Source organism: Trachymyrmex cornetzi, unplaced genomic scaffold, assembly GCF_001594075.2.
Source record: "Trachymyrmex cornetzi isolate Tcor2-1 unplaced genomic scaffold, Tcor1.1 scaffold56, whole genome shotgun sequence".
Lineage (NCBI taxonomy): Eukaryota > Metazoa > Arthropoda > Insecta > Hymenoptera > Formicidae > Trachymyrmex > Trachymyrmex cornetzi.
The window spans coordinates 28,966-48,935 of NW_017299871.1; the positions used below are offsets into that span (position 1 = coordinate 28,966).

A 19,970-nucleotide genomic window follows, 5' to 3' on the forward strand; every position below is an offset into this window, starting at 1 on the left:
ACGCAGCCACGTATCGAGGATTCACGGCCGCATCGCTGTCGCGCCCGTCCCTCTCTCTTGCACCACCTTCACCGCCGGCCCGTCGCTCTCTCGCTTTTACGCACACGTCACGCACATACGCACGCACACACAGCCGCGGATAATGCACCCGTGTGTCAGCACACCACCGACCGCCGTCGCACTGACACTCTGTCGGCGGACACGAGCCAACACTGTACCACTGCAGGGGTGCCCCGATCGTGATTCGTACGTGTGGCGCACAGCTCTGCCTCTGCGCGGAGCGGAGCGAGACAATATCGGGCGAACACACCGCCGACACCCGCCTTGTCACCTTTCGTGCCGCGCGCTCAGCTTGGCTCAGCTCAGCTCAACTCGCTCTCGTCTCGCCTCGCCTCGCCTCGCTTCGCCTTGCCTTGCCTTGCCTTGCCTTGCCTTGCCTTGCCTTGCCGGCAGTGTCAGCACGGAAAAACAGACGGTAGCGATATACGATATTATACGCCAGGCTCGTAGATAGGCCCCGTCGTGACCTGCCTCAAAAGCACAGTGGGGTACCGGATTCGTTCAAGCCCGGTTACGTGATACGTCAGATACGTGTTATAAAAGGGTGTCCCCTTTTGTCTCCGGAGAACCGCACGGGTTACGCACGTTACGGGAAGTCGTTAACGTACGCACGACGCACGGACGGAGGAGACGACGGACAATAACGATGACACTGCACGCGTTATCCCGTCTGTCAAAGGCCGGGGCAGTGGATTCTCGCTCGCTCCGAAGCAAGACTGGTTGCATAAAACGCGGCGGGCGACTGCGCCGACCGCTGCCAGTCCTTCACCCCCCGACACCCCCGCTCAGCGAACAGAACTGTAGCATGGTGGGGCGGGCGTGGCGCCTACCTCTCTTTTGCTTTGCTTCGCAACCTTTTGCGCTTTAACACGTTCTTTACTTCCTTCATTGCTCGCTCGCCGAGTACGTGTCACGCGCTTCCAGGACGGTGATACTCGCCAGATCCTCCGCGAGTCAGATTAGTCGGATATTACCGTCCTTTCGAGGACACGATCGGTACACTCTCTCTCTTCCTCTCTCTCTCTCTCTATCTCTCTCTTTACCGGCTGTTCTCTTTTAATTTCAGAGGAATATATTTCTCTCTTTATATTCGTGACAATTACTCCTTTATGTAGAATAATTAAGATATATATTTTATTAAATTTAAACCATTTTTTTTTGTAAACGTAAGTTTTACGTAGTGATAGTTGATACGTTATATTCTCTTCTCTATCAACTATCGATGTGGAAAAATATGATGTATGATTTTATGAACGAGATGTAACAGTATTTTAGAATTATTTTCATGTGTAAAAATAATATTATGTTTACATATACATAATCCTCGACCGTTTTCTTTTCTCATATGAAGAATTTCTCTCTTTATATTCGTGGAAATATAACTTTTTTAAACAGAATAAGTAAGATTATATAAAAATTCTATTAAATATAAACTATTTTAACTGATAATATAATTTCTACGTAGCTTTAGTAATAATTATAGTCTCTCCTTTATTAAATATTAGCTATGGTGCGGAAGAATATGATAATGAACGAGATATGACAGTATTGAAAGTATTTTTGTATATAAAAATATAATATTATTTAATTCTCGGCCATTCTTTCCTCTCATGTGAAGAATTTCGATCCTCTTCATATTCGTGAAAATAACTTCTTTATATAAAATAAATAAGATTGTATAAATTTAATAAATCGATAAATTTTAACTATTTATGTAAATATAAACTTTACGTATCTCTCTCTAATATATGTATACTCTCTTCTCTATGAAGTAGCAGCTATCAATGTAGGAGGATATGATAATAAACAAAATACAACAGTGTTGGAGTATTTTCGTATGTAAAGATATTAATTAATATTATTATTGTTCAATCTTCGATCGTTCTTCCCTAATTCTCTTTACATTCATGAAAATAATTTGATCCTTTATATAGAATGAGTAAGATAATATAAATTCTGTTTAAATTTTAATTATTTTTGCAAATATAACTTTTACATAGCTTCAGCTAATAATTATATTCTCTTCTCTATCACGTATCAGCTATCGATGTGGAAGAATATGATAATAAACGAGGTGTAACAACGTTGGAAGTATTTTCGTGTGTAAAAATATATTGACATTTCATTTAATTATAATTTAACTGTAAGTATCGCAACTAATGCATTGGAAAAATTACAAATAAAAAAATAGTTTTAGTTGAGTATTTAAAAACTGTTCAAATACCGTTTGTTTATATCACTATCGTAAATATGAGAGTCCATCAAAGACATCTTCGATTTCTTCCTTTCGTCCAAATACCGATAGTACTAGCATTATTCGATTGTGATACCATCGATGATAAATGGCATGCGTACCGAGGGCTGCAAACTTTGCTTCATTCTCGAGATATTTTAAATGTCTATGGTCGTATCCTTGCAAAACAATTATATGTTCCCTACATAATTAAAAAAAATACACTATTATATTCGCATCTATATGCTTATACTTTACATGTGAAAAAGTCACACGACTCAAATTTAAAAAATTTGAAGAAATTTGATATTAAATATTTACTTTAAAATAGATTAACAAGGAAACAGAAACTTTGCATTACCCGGAATTCTGCCATTGAACCACATAGGGATTCTTTGCTCGATCGGTTGCTAATTTGTTATAAAGACCAAGTATTCCACGTGTTATCTACATAAATATTAAATGTATGTTAAAACCGATTAATTTCTAATTATTAAACAATTTATTTTAAAACAAACATATATGATATATATATATTAAAAATAGATGTCCAATAAACACTTAAAATTATTATATTTGCACTTGATATTAAAAGGCTAAAATGCGTTAATAACTATTTATTTTAATTCTTACCATACTTGCTGCCACTCCTAATTCCATAGGAATATCAGTATTAAGTATTGAATAAAAGACGTATTCATCGAGTGCAGCTCGTTTCTTAACCATTTTAAATTTTTTGTTTCTTCTACTATATATAATTTGCTTATTCAATTCTGACATTTTTCTAAAATCGATCATTTTATTTTATAAAATTATAATATTAATATTATATGCATTATTTATTTATAATTGATTTGAATTTCTTGTTAAATACATGATGTTATATACATAACTATAATGATAATTGTAGCATTTAGCATTATGCATATAATTCTCCATTTTTTAAAGAAAAAAATTATGTTTGCAATATGTATATTTATAATTTTATATAAAATTATCTGTTCCGTTCGTTATTTAAAATATTATTAAATTTATTATTGCAACCTCTTTTGCCACTTTTGTTTTGATTTTTTATTTTGTAAATTACGTAAACTTTTATACATATTTCTTATAAATAAAAACAATTTGGTTATGTATTTCTAACATGATTCGTTACATTAAAATTCTTGTGACACATAAATTATTTTAATTATATTAGTATAATAAATCTCTCTCTTTCATTTATATATTAATGCATCTAAAAATTATTTTTATTTCTGTATTTTGTACAATTTCGAAATCTAGCTTAATCTCCATCTCTAACTTAACAAATAAATTCCTATTATGATATGGTCGCATTTTGTAGATTTTTGCTAACACAAAATACATTTATATCATAATAAGTGCATAATTTAATTTTTCACATTAATACGAACAAAATTTTAATTGCATCACAACTCTTTAATATCGATACAACAAATAAATGGTTTTTTATACTTTGAGAGAATATGAAGGACAGGATCTTTTTCATCAATTGTCAACTTTATTATTGCCTTTATTTGTAAATTACACGGTACACGCTAAATCACACAGAAATTTAAAAAAGAGATCTACATCTCTTTTTCAGTCGTGTTTATTACACTGACATTTTATTAATATTATAGATAATATAGATAATAGAAATTACAGTTGCCTTCAGATAGTACGCAAATTTATCCCTCTTAGCTAACTTTCCGCATATTCGAGGAAGATACAAGTTGAAATTTTCTTTTTAAAGGGAAAGCTTTTTTACGAACATAAGACACATTTTTTTTATTTTTTCAAAATAAAATCGTTCTTTGTAATCTCTAAAATGTCTGAATTCGCAATGTTGAATGTCCCGAGTAAAGCCCGATGCTAGAAATCGGTCCGAGATCTTGGATAGAGAAAGAATAAACAAATCACATTTGAACAATCTGGTGATTTGGTCACATGACCAATGCGATTGGTCAACTCCTTCTTTATCCGAGATCTCCGACCGATCTAGCATCGTAGACATAAGGCCACAGACATAAATCTGAAAGAGGCCATGCCGGCCTTTTTCCTATTACCGTCGAAATCGCCCCTACACTACAGCCAATACATCCATTTATGATTAGGAAACTACGTGACTACATCCACTTTCTGACACTGTCGATAAAATCGCATTATCAAAAGTAAATGTGATTCATGTCTGTACTACATCCACAGGATAGAAGCGTGCCAACTATCCCTTCCTATAGATAGTCTGCACGCTTCTATTCTGTAAATTCGAGACGGCATCTTTCCGTCTCCGACACCCACCCGTATTTAAGGAAACTTTGTAGGGTTATACATTCATATATCTCTTACATATATACTAAGATTAATATTACACACACCAATTTACTTTGCATAGATTCTCTTCATCTTCTTTCTTCTGGCCAGATTGAACCCACTTTTTATTGGTCCTGGCCAATATTCTGGCTTCAAATGCCAGAAATCGACAACAAGGAGAAATACTCCTTTTTGTTGCCGACAAATCACATCACCGGTATGCCGGCAATAAGTATAAATTTTACGCTTTTGTATGATGCGCGAAACGCGAACCCGTCGCGATGGGACCATCATATTAACGAAATCAATTAAATATTAAAATAAACAACTGCCAAAAAAATAATTCCATTAAAATTAAATGAACAAATTTTGTGTTTATTCTTTTTTCTCTTTCTCTCTCGCGAATAAAATAATATAATATAATATAATGTATATTAAATACATACCACCGACTAGAAATAAATCTACATTCAAAAAAAAAATCTTTATGTCAATAGCGTTCCGATTTGAAAAGACCCGATCGCAAATATTATATAAATTTTGATTAAACTTTATAAAATAAACTTTGAGTGCATTCCATGGTATCATTATACCATATCCGCAAAAAGAAATTTTTGCGCTCATTCCGTTTTGCTAAAAAAAAAATTTTGCAGATTTCTACTCTCCGACTCTTTAACTTAAACTTTTATAACTTATCCATACAAAGTGATTGATAATTGGATTTTGTACCAATTAATATGACGTGAGATCCAATATATATTTTGTCATGAAAGAAAAATTTTATTTAGTTGTAATTGTTTTTGTAATCTCGTTCAGTTTTACGTTTCTTAAAATACTCTCTCTTAATTTTAAAACGATACATTATACAAAAAATTCGTTAATAATTTACAAGATATAAAGAAATAGTTTTATCAATATAAGGAAAATTTGTTGCCCCTTTCGGATCTTACCTCATTCATCTGAATTTCTCATCTTCGCATGCTTTTGAGATGAGATTCTGCAATAAATCGTAATTCGAATCGATGCCAATACGTATACGCAGAATAGATTCTATCGGATGGTAATTGATTCAATCATTTTCAGTTTATTTTTAAATTAAAGTTTTATTTATATAATAAAGTTTATTTTATAAAAAGTTTAATCGAAAAATTTCGTAATATTTGCGATCGAGTTCTTTCAAATTGGAATGCTGTTAACGTAAAGATTTTTTTTTTTAATGTACATTTAATTCTAGTCGGGGGTATATATTTAATATAATTTGATATATATTTTTAATAAATGCGATTAAAGAATAAACGCTAAATTTGTTCATTTAATTTTACTGGAATTATTTTTTTTTTTGGCAGTTGTTTATTTTAATATTTAATCGATTTCGTTAATATGATGGCCCCTTCGCGACGCGTTCGCGGTTCGCGTATCATACAAAAGCGTAAAATCTTACGCTTATCGCCGGCATACCGGCGATGATTAGTCGGTAACAAAAAGGAGTATTTCTCCTTGTTGTCGATTTCTGACATTTGAAGCCAGAATATTGGCCAGGAGCAACGTAAGGTGGGTTTAGTCTGGCCAGAAGAAAGAAGATGAAGAGAATCTATGCAAGATAGATTAATGTGTAACACTAATCTAAGTATGTATGTAAGTGATACATGAATGTAAGCCTACAAGGTTTCTTTAAATACGGGTGGGTGTCGGAGACGGGAGAGATGCCGTCTCAAATTAAATCTTAATTACCGCGTAAATTAAACTTTTAATAAAGCTCCTAAACGATGAAAAAAACGACTGTGTCTTTACTACATTCACAGAATAGAAGCGTGGAGACTATCCATATAGAGGGTATAGACACTCCTGTGGATGTAGTACAGACATGAACCACATCTATTTTTGTCGATACAGTTTTATCGACAGAGTCAGATAGTGGATGTAGTTACGTAGGTCCCTAATCGAAAATGGATGTACTGGCGGTAGTGAACGGGAGATTTCGACGATAATAGGAAAAAAAAAAGGCCGGCATGGGTTCTCTCAGATTTTTCTCTGGTCGACACAATGCTCTAAAACTGTTATCGATAATCTTCAAGTGAAGAGTATCGATTTCACGCACATATCGATATATCGCAATACGGCAGCATTTCGATTGCGATCTACAGTAATGTAGTATCGATGCGTACAGCGATAGCAAACAATTTCAAAGTAGGAGCATAGTGTTTGGTACTTTTAGGTTAGAATAGCTGTTTTCATAATTAAAAGTATTTTGCTTTGATACGACGATGTCGCGCGATCGTCACGAGACGTTCGGACATTACACGCTGGCCGATGATCGAACGTAACTTCACCGGATGGAGTTACTCGTCGTACATGCAGAGGGGACTGTCGTGGAGTGACGGACTGTCGAAGAACATTATTCGTGACCTCCTCATTAAAACGATCCTGATTAAAGTTAAATCATTAGTGATCTCTTATTTCAACGGTGCACGTGGATTTGCCGAGAGAAATGACCTCAAACGAAGCAGCCGTGTCGCTCGGTGTCGCCCGGGAAGACATTAACTGGCGGAAAGATTTGATTTCGCAATTACGCGAGAGAAACAGATCGCAAACTAATTGTTTTGCAGATCTCATTAGCCTACGTAAGTTTTTCGTAGATTTATTATTAGGTTAAGTCGATTGGATGCGAGTATCAATCCACTATTCGTCTTTAAACACAGGGGACTATCCCTCTGTAGCTGTTGTTTACCATGTCTTATTTGATTTTATTTACAATTCGTTGTTTTATTATCACTTGATTATGTCTCACTCATTTGCCTATTTTGTTTAATCTTCTATAAAAATTATCCACTAGACTAGTTTAATAGTTTATTGATTCTATTAGCTGCGTTGGTTGTGTTAGCTTGTAGTCGTTTACTTTAGTTTTAGTGTATACATTATTTTGACTATATTTTTGTTATATTTTGCAGACAATAGATTATTTGAAAATGCAAATACATTGCGAAATTCAAATATGCAATTGACAATTGCAAATGAGACTCTTCGTCGCGAAGCTGCCAATGGTGGTATTGGCATGGGTGGAAATCCCGATCTCGAAGCTAGACTCTTAAAGCAAGCGGAGGAATTGGCAATGCTGCATAAAAGGAAAGGAGAACATACGCAACAAATTGTAGATCTCAATAACAAATTGCAGGAAATTACAAAAGAACTTCATGGAAAGGAATCTAGGTAATTTATGATCATAATCTTTATGTATTATTTATTAATTCATAAATGAATTTTCATGAATTTATTAGATTTTCTAATTGATCCATTTGTTTTTTTCAGTCTTGCAGAAAGTTCGGAAGCTAATACTAACTTACGTTTAGAAATAACTAAATGCCTTGCTAGAGAGAAAGATTTAGAAGGCATTAATCAGATGCTCAAGGATGAACACCAAGCCTTGCAACTCGCTTTTGCATCTTTAGAAGAAAAGCTTAGAAAAACACAGGTACGTTATATAACATTTTGTTCTTGTTAGAAATTTGTATATTCATCTTTTTTTGTTTATACATTGGTAATGGAAAGCAGATTACTTCTTGTAGATATTGATATTTACTTATATCACCTATTTATTATATAACATTTATTTGAACTTTCTCAATTTATAGGAAGAAAATCGACAGCTGATCGAACGTTTAATAAAATATAAAGCCAGAGATGCGGAAAAGATGAATGAAGAAAATGATAACTTTTTAAGGTAAGTGTGTATATATTAAGTATATTATATTGTGAATTTTAGAAACTGAATAAAAATTGTTCATATTGCTTTTTCGTATTATTAATAATATAATTTGTGAAAAGTATAAATTAATAAATTCTGATTTGTATTAAAATCTAGCATATTACGCTAGTATTTTTGTAGTTAGAATTGTTTTTGTAAAATTAAGAGCAGTGCAGTATTCATTTTTGCTATTATTTTGATTGAATGTGTTATTTTTTGGCTATCTTTGTATGCAATATGAAAACTATTCTGCATGCTAATTATTTTGCGCTAGTTTATAATCTTGTACTTGTAGTATAGTAAATGTATTTCTGCTTAATTATCCAGCTTTTAAAGGTTATTCTATTTTTCTGCACTTTAGTTAATTTAATTTTTATGTATTTGTATATATGTTTATGTATTGTAGTACAGTTTTGCATAAAAGGGTGTTTAGTTTACCTGCAATAAAATCTTCAGTCTAAAATCTTTATCTTTCTTCGATACTTTCCTGTAGAATCTCTACTTTTTTACTAAGTGGATGTTATTACATTACTTCTGTGTCAGAGTACATACAATCTTGTTTAATTTAAAAATATTGTTTAACTTATTTCAGTTTAAGATCTTAGCTTTACTATGTATAAATCTTTTCAAGTTTGTTCTGATATAATTCAGATTGTTATTAATTAAAGCAGTTAAAATGCATGTTACAAATTTTAAATTTTATACACATGAATTATATATTTATTATTATGATATGCATTCTATATTCTATAATAAATCTTCATTTAATTAAAAAAAATTAATTTATATTATAGGAAAATTCAACACAAAAGTTTTTGAGTATTAGTATACAATTAAATTTATACATTTATATTAGTAATAGGTTTCGTATTAATAATATTTTTATAAGTCAATATGATACTCATTTCACTATTTGAGCTTTCCACAGAGTATACACAATATTCAGTCACTCTAGGGCTTTACACAAGCACTTCACACTGCTTGACATTTTCGTTTCAGTTTTACGAGCCCAACAACCTTTTTGATGCATACCTTATCAAAATTTGGGTAAGTTTGATGAATTGCAGTGAACATTCCGCTTATGCTAAATTATAGCTTTGGGATGGTAACTTGAAGCTACAGACTATATTGCACTTTGTATTTCATGATTTATGTACTTTATCTGTTGCTGACATTAACTATATGTAGCATGTAATAATATGTTTATATATTTGTTCTATAAAAAAATATGAAATATTGTATATATTACGATATAAATTCTTATCTGTAATTATTCATGCATCAAATGAAAGATGAAAAAGATATAATAAAAATTACTTCATAATACTCATAACCATAGAAAACAAACTTGAAAAGATAACAAAATTTTTGATTTTTTAATCTATATTTAAATATACATTTTTTGCTGTAATGTTTTCATAAAAATATTGAGATTTTTTTCAGCGAAATGAACATTTTGTAACAATACTATTATTTTAAATTATTTTATAGATATACAAGAAGAATGAAAGACACATATTAAAAGAACAAAAATGCGTTATGAGATGAGACATATTCGTTCAAATAACGAATAACATAATATAATCTTTTTACATTAAAGCAATGGTGTGAAAGAGATCGCAAACTGTATCACCGTTGTTACATATGCTTAAGTTGCTTTGCAACTTTGTTGAATGCTTATTGAATATCACATATACTTAATGTATATATTTCTCATTACACTACAGGAAGAGGCAAGCAAAGATGCAAAAGGAATTGGAAGATGCAGCACGAGATACGCGACCTGTTAGTCCGGATCGTTTAAGCTTAAAAGAAGTTGCTGGTCTTCCGACAGCAGTGCCAACGAAAATATCCGTATCGTTTGTACGTTTAATCTAAAATATATTATATTGTGCTATCATCGTAAAAGCATTAACACCAATCAGTATCTGACATTCCTAATAACATTTAAACACGGGTGTGCATGCTTTGTGTATTATGGATTTATATTGAATATACAGAATATATATTCAATATAAATTTTATATTAAATTATAAGATATTGTTCAATTTTTCACACGTCTTCATTTTTACTTTAATTACACAAAACAAATAGACAAATATTTCTTTCTAGATTTATTTTTTGATACATGATATTTCTTAAATATTAGATTATTTTTTTCTCTTTTACAGCCAGTTACACCTTAAAAAGTGGTGTAGGTTACATGCTGTGGTTGTGACGTTACATGAACGGCTGTGTATTGTATATACTTTGCAATGTGTATTCAACATATCAACCATGTTCTTTAGTTAATTTATTTAACATTATATTTAATTCAATTCGAAAATGACTAGTTTCTTTTCTCAACAACAGAAGAATAACATTTTCATGTAGAATTTTGAAAAATGAATGTACTCTTCTATTAATCGAAAAATAATCTATTAATTTATTTAGTTATCACTGAGGCGCGCTGAATCAGTTTGAAATAGGAGTACGTCATTTTATTTGTATAGTTATATTAATATATAATAATAAAGAATTAAGTACATATATTAAAATAATTTTTCTGTTTATCTATATTATTATGAGTTGTATTTTCCACTTGATAATATTCATTATCATAACACATACATTACTACACTGTATTAAGGCCATGTTCAAATATACACTGTCAATATTACAAATCTATAGTATACACTATACATTACGAAGTGCATAATATAATTTTTATCGAAATTAGATTAAGTACAAGTATTTTTAAAATATTACGAGATGCTTTTATTAAGTCATTCAATAATCTCCAAATCCTGAATCTTATTCTTTCCATCTTCCTCGTCTTAATTATTAGCTTTCATAAATATGGTTTAGTATCTTTTTTTTTATTTAATACATTTTTTAAATGTTTTACTTATATAATTATACATATATGATTCTTTATATTCTTAAAAAATATACATATTAATTTTTACAATTTATTTTTTTTTTTGGATCATATTTTGATATACAATATGCATGCAGAATGGTATACAGAATATGTATATCGAATAATTATTGTTTACTTAAACTGTTAAATTTGAAAAATAGAAGAGGCATTAATTGCATAAATAAACGGGATATATTTTGCAAGTTTTATTACAAGACAGTTCACGCTAACAAGATTTGGACAAAAAAGTTCTGTTATTTCCTTTGTTAGTTTTATTTATAGTATATTATGTCTAAAATGCTTTATAGTAATGTTTAAAGTGTAATTTAAAGAAAATTTATAATAAGTATTAAATTTCTTTTTATATTTGTAAAATATCTACTTCCTGCTAAAAAATTTTTTATGGTGTTTGCTATTTTTAATTTAATAATCAAATATTATCACGTTTTAATTATTAATTGATGAAATTGCTTGTGTGTGAATATTAAAAACGAGATATTTTTAATAATTACAAGTAATGTATAATTGATATATACTGTTGGATATTTTTAACTTATGTCTTGTGATATTCACTGTCATGCACTGTGCGATCAAATCTTTGTTGTAATATTTATACAATAAATTGAATACATGGAAGATGTCTAGCAATCTCATATATTAAATGCTTATAAATCTTACAGATTGGCCATGAGGGGGAAGTTTACGCTGTTAAATGGTCGCCTACTGGAATATTTGCTACTGGAGGTAGTGACAGGAAGGTGAAGCTTTGGAGCATTAATAATAAAGGTAAATAACAGAATAATTATAATATATTTTTTCAATAATACTATTAAATTTATTCATCTTGTTTTTAAGAAAGTTTGAAATCTAATTAAGAGAGATTAAATCGGAAAATTAAAAATTGTTCTATAGAAATTTTCTTTTTTTGTGCTGTCACATGTCGCTCTCCTGCTTCAAAAATGATAACTGAAAAAATCATGTTTGTCAAAAAAGGGGAAAACTCTTTCAATCTAACAAAAAATTTTTATTATTGGTATAAAATAATATTAGCGAAAGAAAATATATTCTTAACATGATCAAATGTCATTTTTGTCATTTTCTTTTTACAACCCTTAAAAATTAACCTTTTTGAGTTGTGATGATTTTTTTTAAACTATCCTTTTTTAATTGTAATAATTTTTTTAAAATTAATTCATGATTTTGATGATTGATAAGGTAATCCTTACTTAACTCATAACTTGAAAATCACATTTTTTAAATTGCGTCACTTTTAAAGCAAGGGAACGATGTTGTTTATTATATTTAATAATTAAATAAGAAGTGATTTAATACTAAAGTGATGAATGATTTATTATTGTAATTTTTTAATATTATACATTCTAAATTTTGAGTGCATAGAAAAACAATATTTCATCTATTTTTATGAAACTTCAATAATTAAGCGTGCACGTTTTGAAAATTTAATTAATTAAATTTATCTATTTAATTAAAGAATTTTATAACTTCCTTCAAATAAAGCATCATTTGCATTCATTAGAGAATTCAACCAATTATGTAATTTCGATCTTAGTATGTTCCGTCTTGGTTGGTCTCTAATTTCCCTGATTTGCATATAAAATTTTAAAGCCTTGTGTCCACGATGCTAAAAATCGTTCTGATATCTCGTATCAAATGTGACTTGTTAATTCTATCTCTGTACGAGATCTCGAATCGATTTCTAGCATCGTGGATACAAGACTTTAGGAAAACTCGTTGAAGGTTGTCGCGAACATTGCCGATCTTCGCGGTGAGAAGAGTGTAAATCGCAATTTAAGGTGTTAAAATACGTGTTGAGAAAAGATTGCGATTAGTCGGAGTATTCACGCAGATAAATGACATCCTGAACGCAACAATCGCGAGTATCGCGTTCGAGCACTGCGAGCGGTGGGACGACGTCTCGTCAAGAATTTATCTACCACTCGTTTTATTATTCAAATTCCCGCCGGCGCGCGATGACGAGGTGGCGCGGCGGCATTTATAGCGTTTTTTATTGGCGAAACTAGTGCGCACTCAGTGCATATTGAAGCTGTTGTACACTGTTCTAAAATAATATAAAAGTGAGATATCTCAATTGATAAAATGCCCAAAATTCATTTTATCAAATAGCACAATAAAATGTATCGAATATTTCACGGTTTAATTCGTTTATATATTATTAAACGTATATCTTTACGTCGATTTTTGTACAACGGCTTTAAAGTGCACTGAGTGCGCACTAGTTCTGCCAATGAGAAACGCTATTAGTAAATATGGCGGGTACTGTCCTTCGCGCTCGTTCGAACGGTTCCTTCGCGGGACATTTTTCGCAGTTTTTCTTATTCCCGCGTTCGCGATTATGAACCTCTGATGCGTCCTCCTCCGTATGATCATTAAGAGATAGAGAATGGACAGTTCTACCGAATTGAATGAATCTTTACGAATAGAAAACGAAAATGTTCTTTACGTGACTTTACGAGAACGCAATCCGCTGCGTACTTGCATAAGGTATATTGTCTCTATTCTCATAACTCTTAACAGTAACGATATCGTTCATATTGTCGTTTCGCTGCTTTTTTTACACCATGAGACCTGTGTAACGACAATGTAATGATATCGGCTGTGTTCGCTTTGTCGCTCACAACGCTTTAAGCGTCATTTCATTCTTGTTATTTGTTAAACAAGGACAAATGATGCTCACAAGTGCTGTAAGCGTCAAAGCGAACACAGCTGTGTAACACAGCCATATAACAATAAAATTATAATATTGTTATAAAATATGGGCCGTAATAGCGCAATTATGCAATTTACCCACTTAACATAGTTCCTTGAGAGATATTAAGAGATATTTCTTGGACAATATTGTGTTGTAGGTATGATCTAATTACCTACAGTTTATATGCAAAAAATTGATACTATTTTAGCAAATAGGATAATGTCGGAAGATCTTGCACTGAATCTTGCATTGAAACAAATTATTTATTCGATTAAATTAATTAATTTAGTTGTCTTTATTTCTTTAGTTGGTTGTATGTATTTAATTGTATATTATAAGGTCCGAGTGCACTAACGTTACTTTGATCTTAAGCGAGGTTTAAAACTCGTCTCTATCTCTCTTTCGCTTTAAAACGAGACAGAGAGAGTTTTAAGTCTTACTTAAAATCAAAGTAATGTCATGGCTTAAGTGATTGTAGTTGTAAGAATTGACCAATCACAGTCGAATGCCCTCCTTATATTTGACTGTAATTGATCAATTCTTACAACCTCAACCATTTTTAACTACGCAATCGTAGAATGAGCTTTAAAATTCAGCTAATCAAACAAAAAAAAGATAAAAATTAAATTTACCTGACTGATAGAATTCTAATCTGTAATTCGCAATCCTCAATCTCTAATGCGTGATACGGACTTTAAGGGCTGCGAACAATGAAAAGAAAAGGAGATAGAGTAAAGAACATGGGATCGATTGTGTAGCTTGAACGAAGTGAAAATTACAAAAGCGAATTTTCTAGAATATTTATAATTTTATTACCTATTGAATTTACTTTTGTAATTTTTACTTTATTTAAAAAATACGTAATTGACCTTCGTTCTCTATTCTCTGTTCTTTATTCCTTTGATTGTGCGGAGCTCCTTAGACTTGCTTTTCAAAGCAAACTCGTTCATCTGCATTATGCAGGTACTCGTCACAGTTTTGTCGTCTATTAACATCCGGTACATGTAATACATCCATTAAGGTTCCGTTTGAATTAAGGTTTTTGCTTATAAACTCGACCGTAACGACGAAAGTGACTTCCGAAAGACTGATATGTAATTTAATTCTCATGATCTTTTCTCTGATGAATTTATGTGACATATACGTTTGACATATCCGACGGACAAAGGCATTAATATACATTACATATTGTTCCTTTACTCTAAAGTGACACAACTAAAAGAATCTGATTTTTTTAGTTATTATGAATGAGTAAATAAATGGAGTAAACATTATACTCTATTATCAATTAATTAATTTTATAAAAATTGTCAAGATTATCACAAACCGAAAAAGAGTTTTTAAAAATCGTCATAACTAAAAAAGGATAGTTTTTAAGGGTTGTGAAATATTAAAAATGAGATTTGATTATTTTAAGAATATATTCTTTCTACAGACATTATTTGATTAGTCAATAAATTTTTTATTAAATTTGTTTTTACCCTTTTCTGAAAAACATAATCTTTGATTATATTTCTTTTGAAGCAAGAGGACGATATTATTTATATATTTATGCTATTTATTTATTGATCAAAGGTAAAAGACTTTTTTTGCTCTTCCAATGTTCCGTTTGGAACTTGATTTCCGTCTGCATCTCGCCGCGTCTCCGTTCCACGCGGACGGCCGCGATATCACTTTTTCTTGAGAAATTCCCCGCGATCCACTTAATGAAGTATATTAACGAATCAACAGGTTACTTTGCGCGTCGTTATAGTTCACCTTTGCGACGCATACTAAAAGCTGCTCCGTCGCTTCGAAATCGTTTCACCATATTGTAACATAGCTGCGATCGTACATGCTATAACGCTCTCGAATGTAATCCTCTCTCTCCGTCTCCTCTTACAAATTAGATGAAACATTCGTCCTTATTGTACAGGTTATATCCGCTTAGCTCGAGGTCTGTTATTCTAGATCTACACGCATTCTCCATTTCTCGGCTTTGTTCTGCGCGCTTCTTCATTGCTCTCCTCTGTTTCTATATATCTTTACATTTTCTCTCTCACACACATTCTCTCTCTCTCTCTCTCTCTCTCTCTCTCTCTTTCTCTGCCTGCTTTGAGGTGCTTATAACTTGCTCCCTTTGGATTGCAGCGGTTTGCTCGCTGCCAATTAAGCCGTCAGGGCATAAATTTAATTAGTCATATTCAGAGACTAACGCGCGGTATAGACCAAGTAGAGAAAGAGAGGCAGGTATAGAATGAAATGGTCGTGCAATGGGAACCAAAGTAATTGATGTGGGCACGTAAATGCGAAGAATTAAATTCAAACATCGTTATGTAGCAGTATGATGACGTATCCGTGAATATTCTGTTGCAGATATACACGACAACAAGGGCATCCTCGTTGGCTGTAACGCCGGTGTGATGTCGGTGGACTTTGATTCAACAGGCACTCTTATTCTTGGAGCGTCCCACGATTTTGCGAGCCGCGTCTGGACCGTCAGTGATCTTCGCTTAAAGGTAAGTTTTTGCATCCATTGTTTTATCTATATGTGCTTCTAACGCACCTTCAGAAACTTAAATAGTTAAAGGATATCTAATTTGTAAGACATATCCTTATATGACATATGATCTTCTTCACGGTTATTTTTGCGTAAATGTATAATAACGTTTGAATAACGTCATATAAAGTTACGATATTCAATTGAACTGTAGGACATCGTTTTGTCTCGTAAAGAACTCTTCAGTTTTGTTATATAATTGCCGCATACATAAAGGTTTGCGGATGAACGAAAGAAGGGACAAGTCCAATATTATAAAAATTGATTGCGGGCTAACAATGAAATTGATTTCTGCATTTCTATCAGAATATTTGCAGAAAGCTTTTAGTTAGAAATTTATAAAAAAATTTCTATAACGCGAAGGAATTCAAATATAAAATACAACGATCGCGCTTGTAATATTTAGCGGATAAAAAAGACGTATTTTTAGTATGCGCTGAATGTGTCAAAGAGTAATAAGTGACATAGTAAACGTAGAAATCATTTATTAGGAAAAAGGGAATTTTTAAGTATTATTCTTTCATTTCGTTTATTGTGCAAAATAAATAGTTTCGCTCGTTTCGTTTTTTCATCTAAGTTAATATCGATAACTGTTTTGAAGGCTTCAAATTCCCGAGTTTCGATTATTACTCAAATGTATTGCTACTGGCTCGCAATTATACCACAGTTCTATGAATACTCATGAAAAGCCGAATGTATTAGCGGCTCCATCCCTCTCACAAAGAGATAGGATGTTCCGCGTCCGATACTCGAACGAAATATCGAAAATTCATCTGACAACGCTGAGTTTGCAAATTTTTTTTTAAATCCGCAGATTACGAATATAGGTAGCGTAGTTCGAAATTACGTGAAAAGTCATAAATAAAATGTCATGGACCACCGCTGACGTGTTCTATTTTTTTCTTTTTTTACAAATATATTTTTTATTTTCAAGTGCTCTTATCAGATTATCGATAAGTTAGATAGAAAATATGATAAATATAAAAAAGATAATCATATTATTTATATTTATGGAAAATTACATTTATAAAATAACAATGTTCACAAAAAGAGTTTTGACTGATTAAAAAAAATTTTTTTTATATAAAACAATTTTTATATGTCCTTTAAATTAATCAATTAATAGAAATAATTCTATTTTTGGTCAAAGCAAATCTTAATGTTAATAATACTAAATGCAAATCTTTGCAAATATATTATTTCAGTTTTATAAACTGCGCGCCGATAGGGCTTGTTGATCTTGAAGCGCAGTCGCAAACTGAAGCTGAAATTAATATCCCAAAATGAATTGAGTGTCCATCTTAATGTTATAGTAAGCATCTTACGAACTTGTAAATAATTCATTGCGAAAACTATTATCTTCGCCAGAATATTTTTCGCAATAAATTATTTACAGATTTTTAAGATGCTTGTTAGCATCAATATTAAAATGTACGATCAATCTAATTTGAGATATTAAGCACTAAGATTCGCTTTGACCGAAAATAGGATTATTTTCATTAATTGATTTATTCTCGTCGGTCTAATTTTGACTTATAATTGTTTCTTCAAATTAATTTCACAGAAAATAATTTTGAAAAATTGAAAACAGCATTGGAACGCCACAGGGTATTTTTTATATTTATTTGCAATAATTTGCTCTTTTAATCAACCGGGTGTTAGACCATAAGCGTACCTATGACTGTACTCAATCAAGCTTTCATACTGTATTGCGCGAAGTATAAAAAGAAGTTACATTAAGATGGAACAAATGGCCTAACAACTGCAGTAATGAGACGCGCTCGTCTCTCGTCTCTCGTGAAAACCTGATTGGCTGTACGGACGTGTCCCAGGAAGTGCATAAAGGGATGTCTCGCAAAACATGCATTAAATTACAGGTCTGTTCCGTTGGCGAGACAGCCCGTGAATCTACCGGCTGTAGAATATGAAATTTATCGTCACCTTCTTCCCTCGCGATCTATTACCGTGCAGCTCATGTAAATCTGCTACGTTGGCGCGATCGTAAAGCTAATGGCAATGCACAAAAAGTCAGTCAGGACCGAATTGCTTCATGAACTTTACCGCGGATCGTTACTCCTGTTCATGCATAATATCTATGTATATTTTGAAAGGCGATCCGTCTTTTTAATCCCACTGTCTAAAGTTTGTTTGCTCTTTTACTCTTCTCTCACCGTTGCCACATTGACTTCAACTATTTTTCCGCAATTCCACATCTTCTGTTCTGAAAATATATTATTGAAAATTGCCATGCAAGAGACTAGTTGATCATTCTAATGTTTAATATTTGTATATTGAATATTAAATCTCATATTTTAGCAATGTTTTCAGTATTGAGAATTGACAATCATTTTGATAATTTTTAGGTGATTTCATTGGCATTATACAGACTATCCGAGATAATATTTATTTTTTACGTCGTGCTTTCACTACGATTCTCATGTTGCGTATCGAATCACGACAGATTAACTAGATTAAAACAATTGATAAGCTCAAGGATTAGACAGATGATCATACATTTGTAAATTGATTTTTATTTACTGTTCGTTAATCTTTTATTAATTTCTCTCTGAAAATACGTTCATTAATTACTTTACAATGATACGCAATCAATAAATCTTTTAAGTATTTACTTTTTAAACCTTCCATTATTTCTACTTGCTACAGGACTGTAGCAGGTACAAATGGTCAGTTTGAAATTTTGATCGCGAAAAACAGTACGTTATATATAATAGAAACTTAGGTTACATGGTGCGTGTCAAATGTGACGGTCAAAGTTTAGCATATGACAGTAAATGCTTGATCACTTCTAATGTACGCTATTTCCTTTGATCTACGCCTGAAGCCGGGCTCTCGTATGTAAGAACTTAAGCACATGGTTTGTCGATAGTCGGCGGCATACGCGCACGCGGTCGTGTATGGAGGAGTAATCAGGGATGATCGATCGCGATGAAACTTTGAATCCCACGCCGTACGTATGTCCCGACCTGCGCACCTCGTTACTTTGATAGGATTGTCAGAGTGTCGCACTGATGTAACATGATTAAACGCTGGGAGCAACCGGCGATGATTGTCGGCGAAGTCGACGGGAATCGACGGACGAGAGAGAAGCTTCTGCTTCTCGCCAACCAGTTCTCGCAACTCTAGATGAGACTCAACGGTACTTTGATTTGTGCCGTGTGTATATGACCGAATCAGCTGGCTCGGTCTTATCGTAAGCATTTCTCTTGCAAAACGATTCATAGAAGTCATCGACGTCTAATCGATTCGTCATGGTACGTTTCCAGAGACACATAAGTAACTGATCGTTGAGCGTACGTTAATAATACCGTACGAGAATCTCGATGAGTCTCCCGTCGTTTCCACGCGAGCTATCGCCGTGGTTTCAGTCTATCCAAGATAAGTTCTCTCCTCGGTGCAATTACACCGCGTATTCACGTTAGATCACGTGA

At 32.4% G+C, this 19,970-nt stretch overlaps 2 protein-coding genes across 2 annotated transcripts in view; one reads left to right on the plus strand and one right to left on the minus strand.

Moving 5' to 3' along the window:
* Window positions 1-2,260: 2,260 nt before the first annotated feature.
* LOC108765928 (uncharacterized) lies at window positions 2,261-3,917 on the minus strand. The gene is made up of 4 exons (XM_018514825.1): window positions 3,770-3,917; window positions 2,927-3,077; window positions 2,655-2,740; window positions 2,261-2,495 (listed from the first exon to the last, which is right to left on the minus strand). The coding sequence occupies exons 2-4, from the start codon at window positions 3,071-3,073 to the stop codon at window positions 2,300-2,302; spliced, it is 429 nt and encodes a 142-aa protein (XP_018370327.1). The 5' UTR covers window positions 3,074-3,077; window positions 3,770-3,917; the 3' UTR covers window positions 2,261-2,299.
* A 2,859-nt stretch (window positions 3,918-6,776) lies between these two features.
* Atg16 (Autophagy-related 16) overlaps window positions 6,777-19,970 on the plus strand; it is a 409,710-nt gene continuing 396,516 nt past the window's right edge. The window contains exons 1-8 of the mRNA XM_018514936.1: window positions 6,777-7,227; window positions 7,555-7,813; window positions 7,913-8,075; window positions 8,236-8,324; window positions 9,348-9,395; window positions 10,076-10,211; window positions 11,932-12,037; window positions 16,338-16,480. Of these exons, the coding sequence (XP_018370438.1) occupies window positions 7,095-7,227; window positions 7,555-7,813; window positions 7,913-8,075; window positions 8,236-8,324; window positions 9,348-9,395; window positions 10,076-10,211; window positions 11,932-12,037; window positions 16,338-16,480 (1,077 nt within the window). The 5' untranslated portion in view covers window positions 6,777-7,094. The remainder of the gene's footprint in view (window positions 7,228-7,554; window positions 7,814-7,912; window positions 8,076-8,235; window positions 8,325-9,347; window positions 9,396-10,075; window positions 10,212-11,931; window positions 12,038-16,337; window positions 16,481-19,970) is intronic.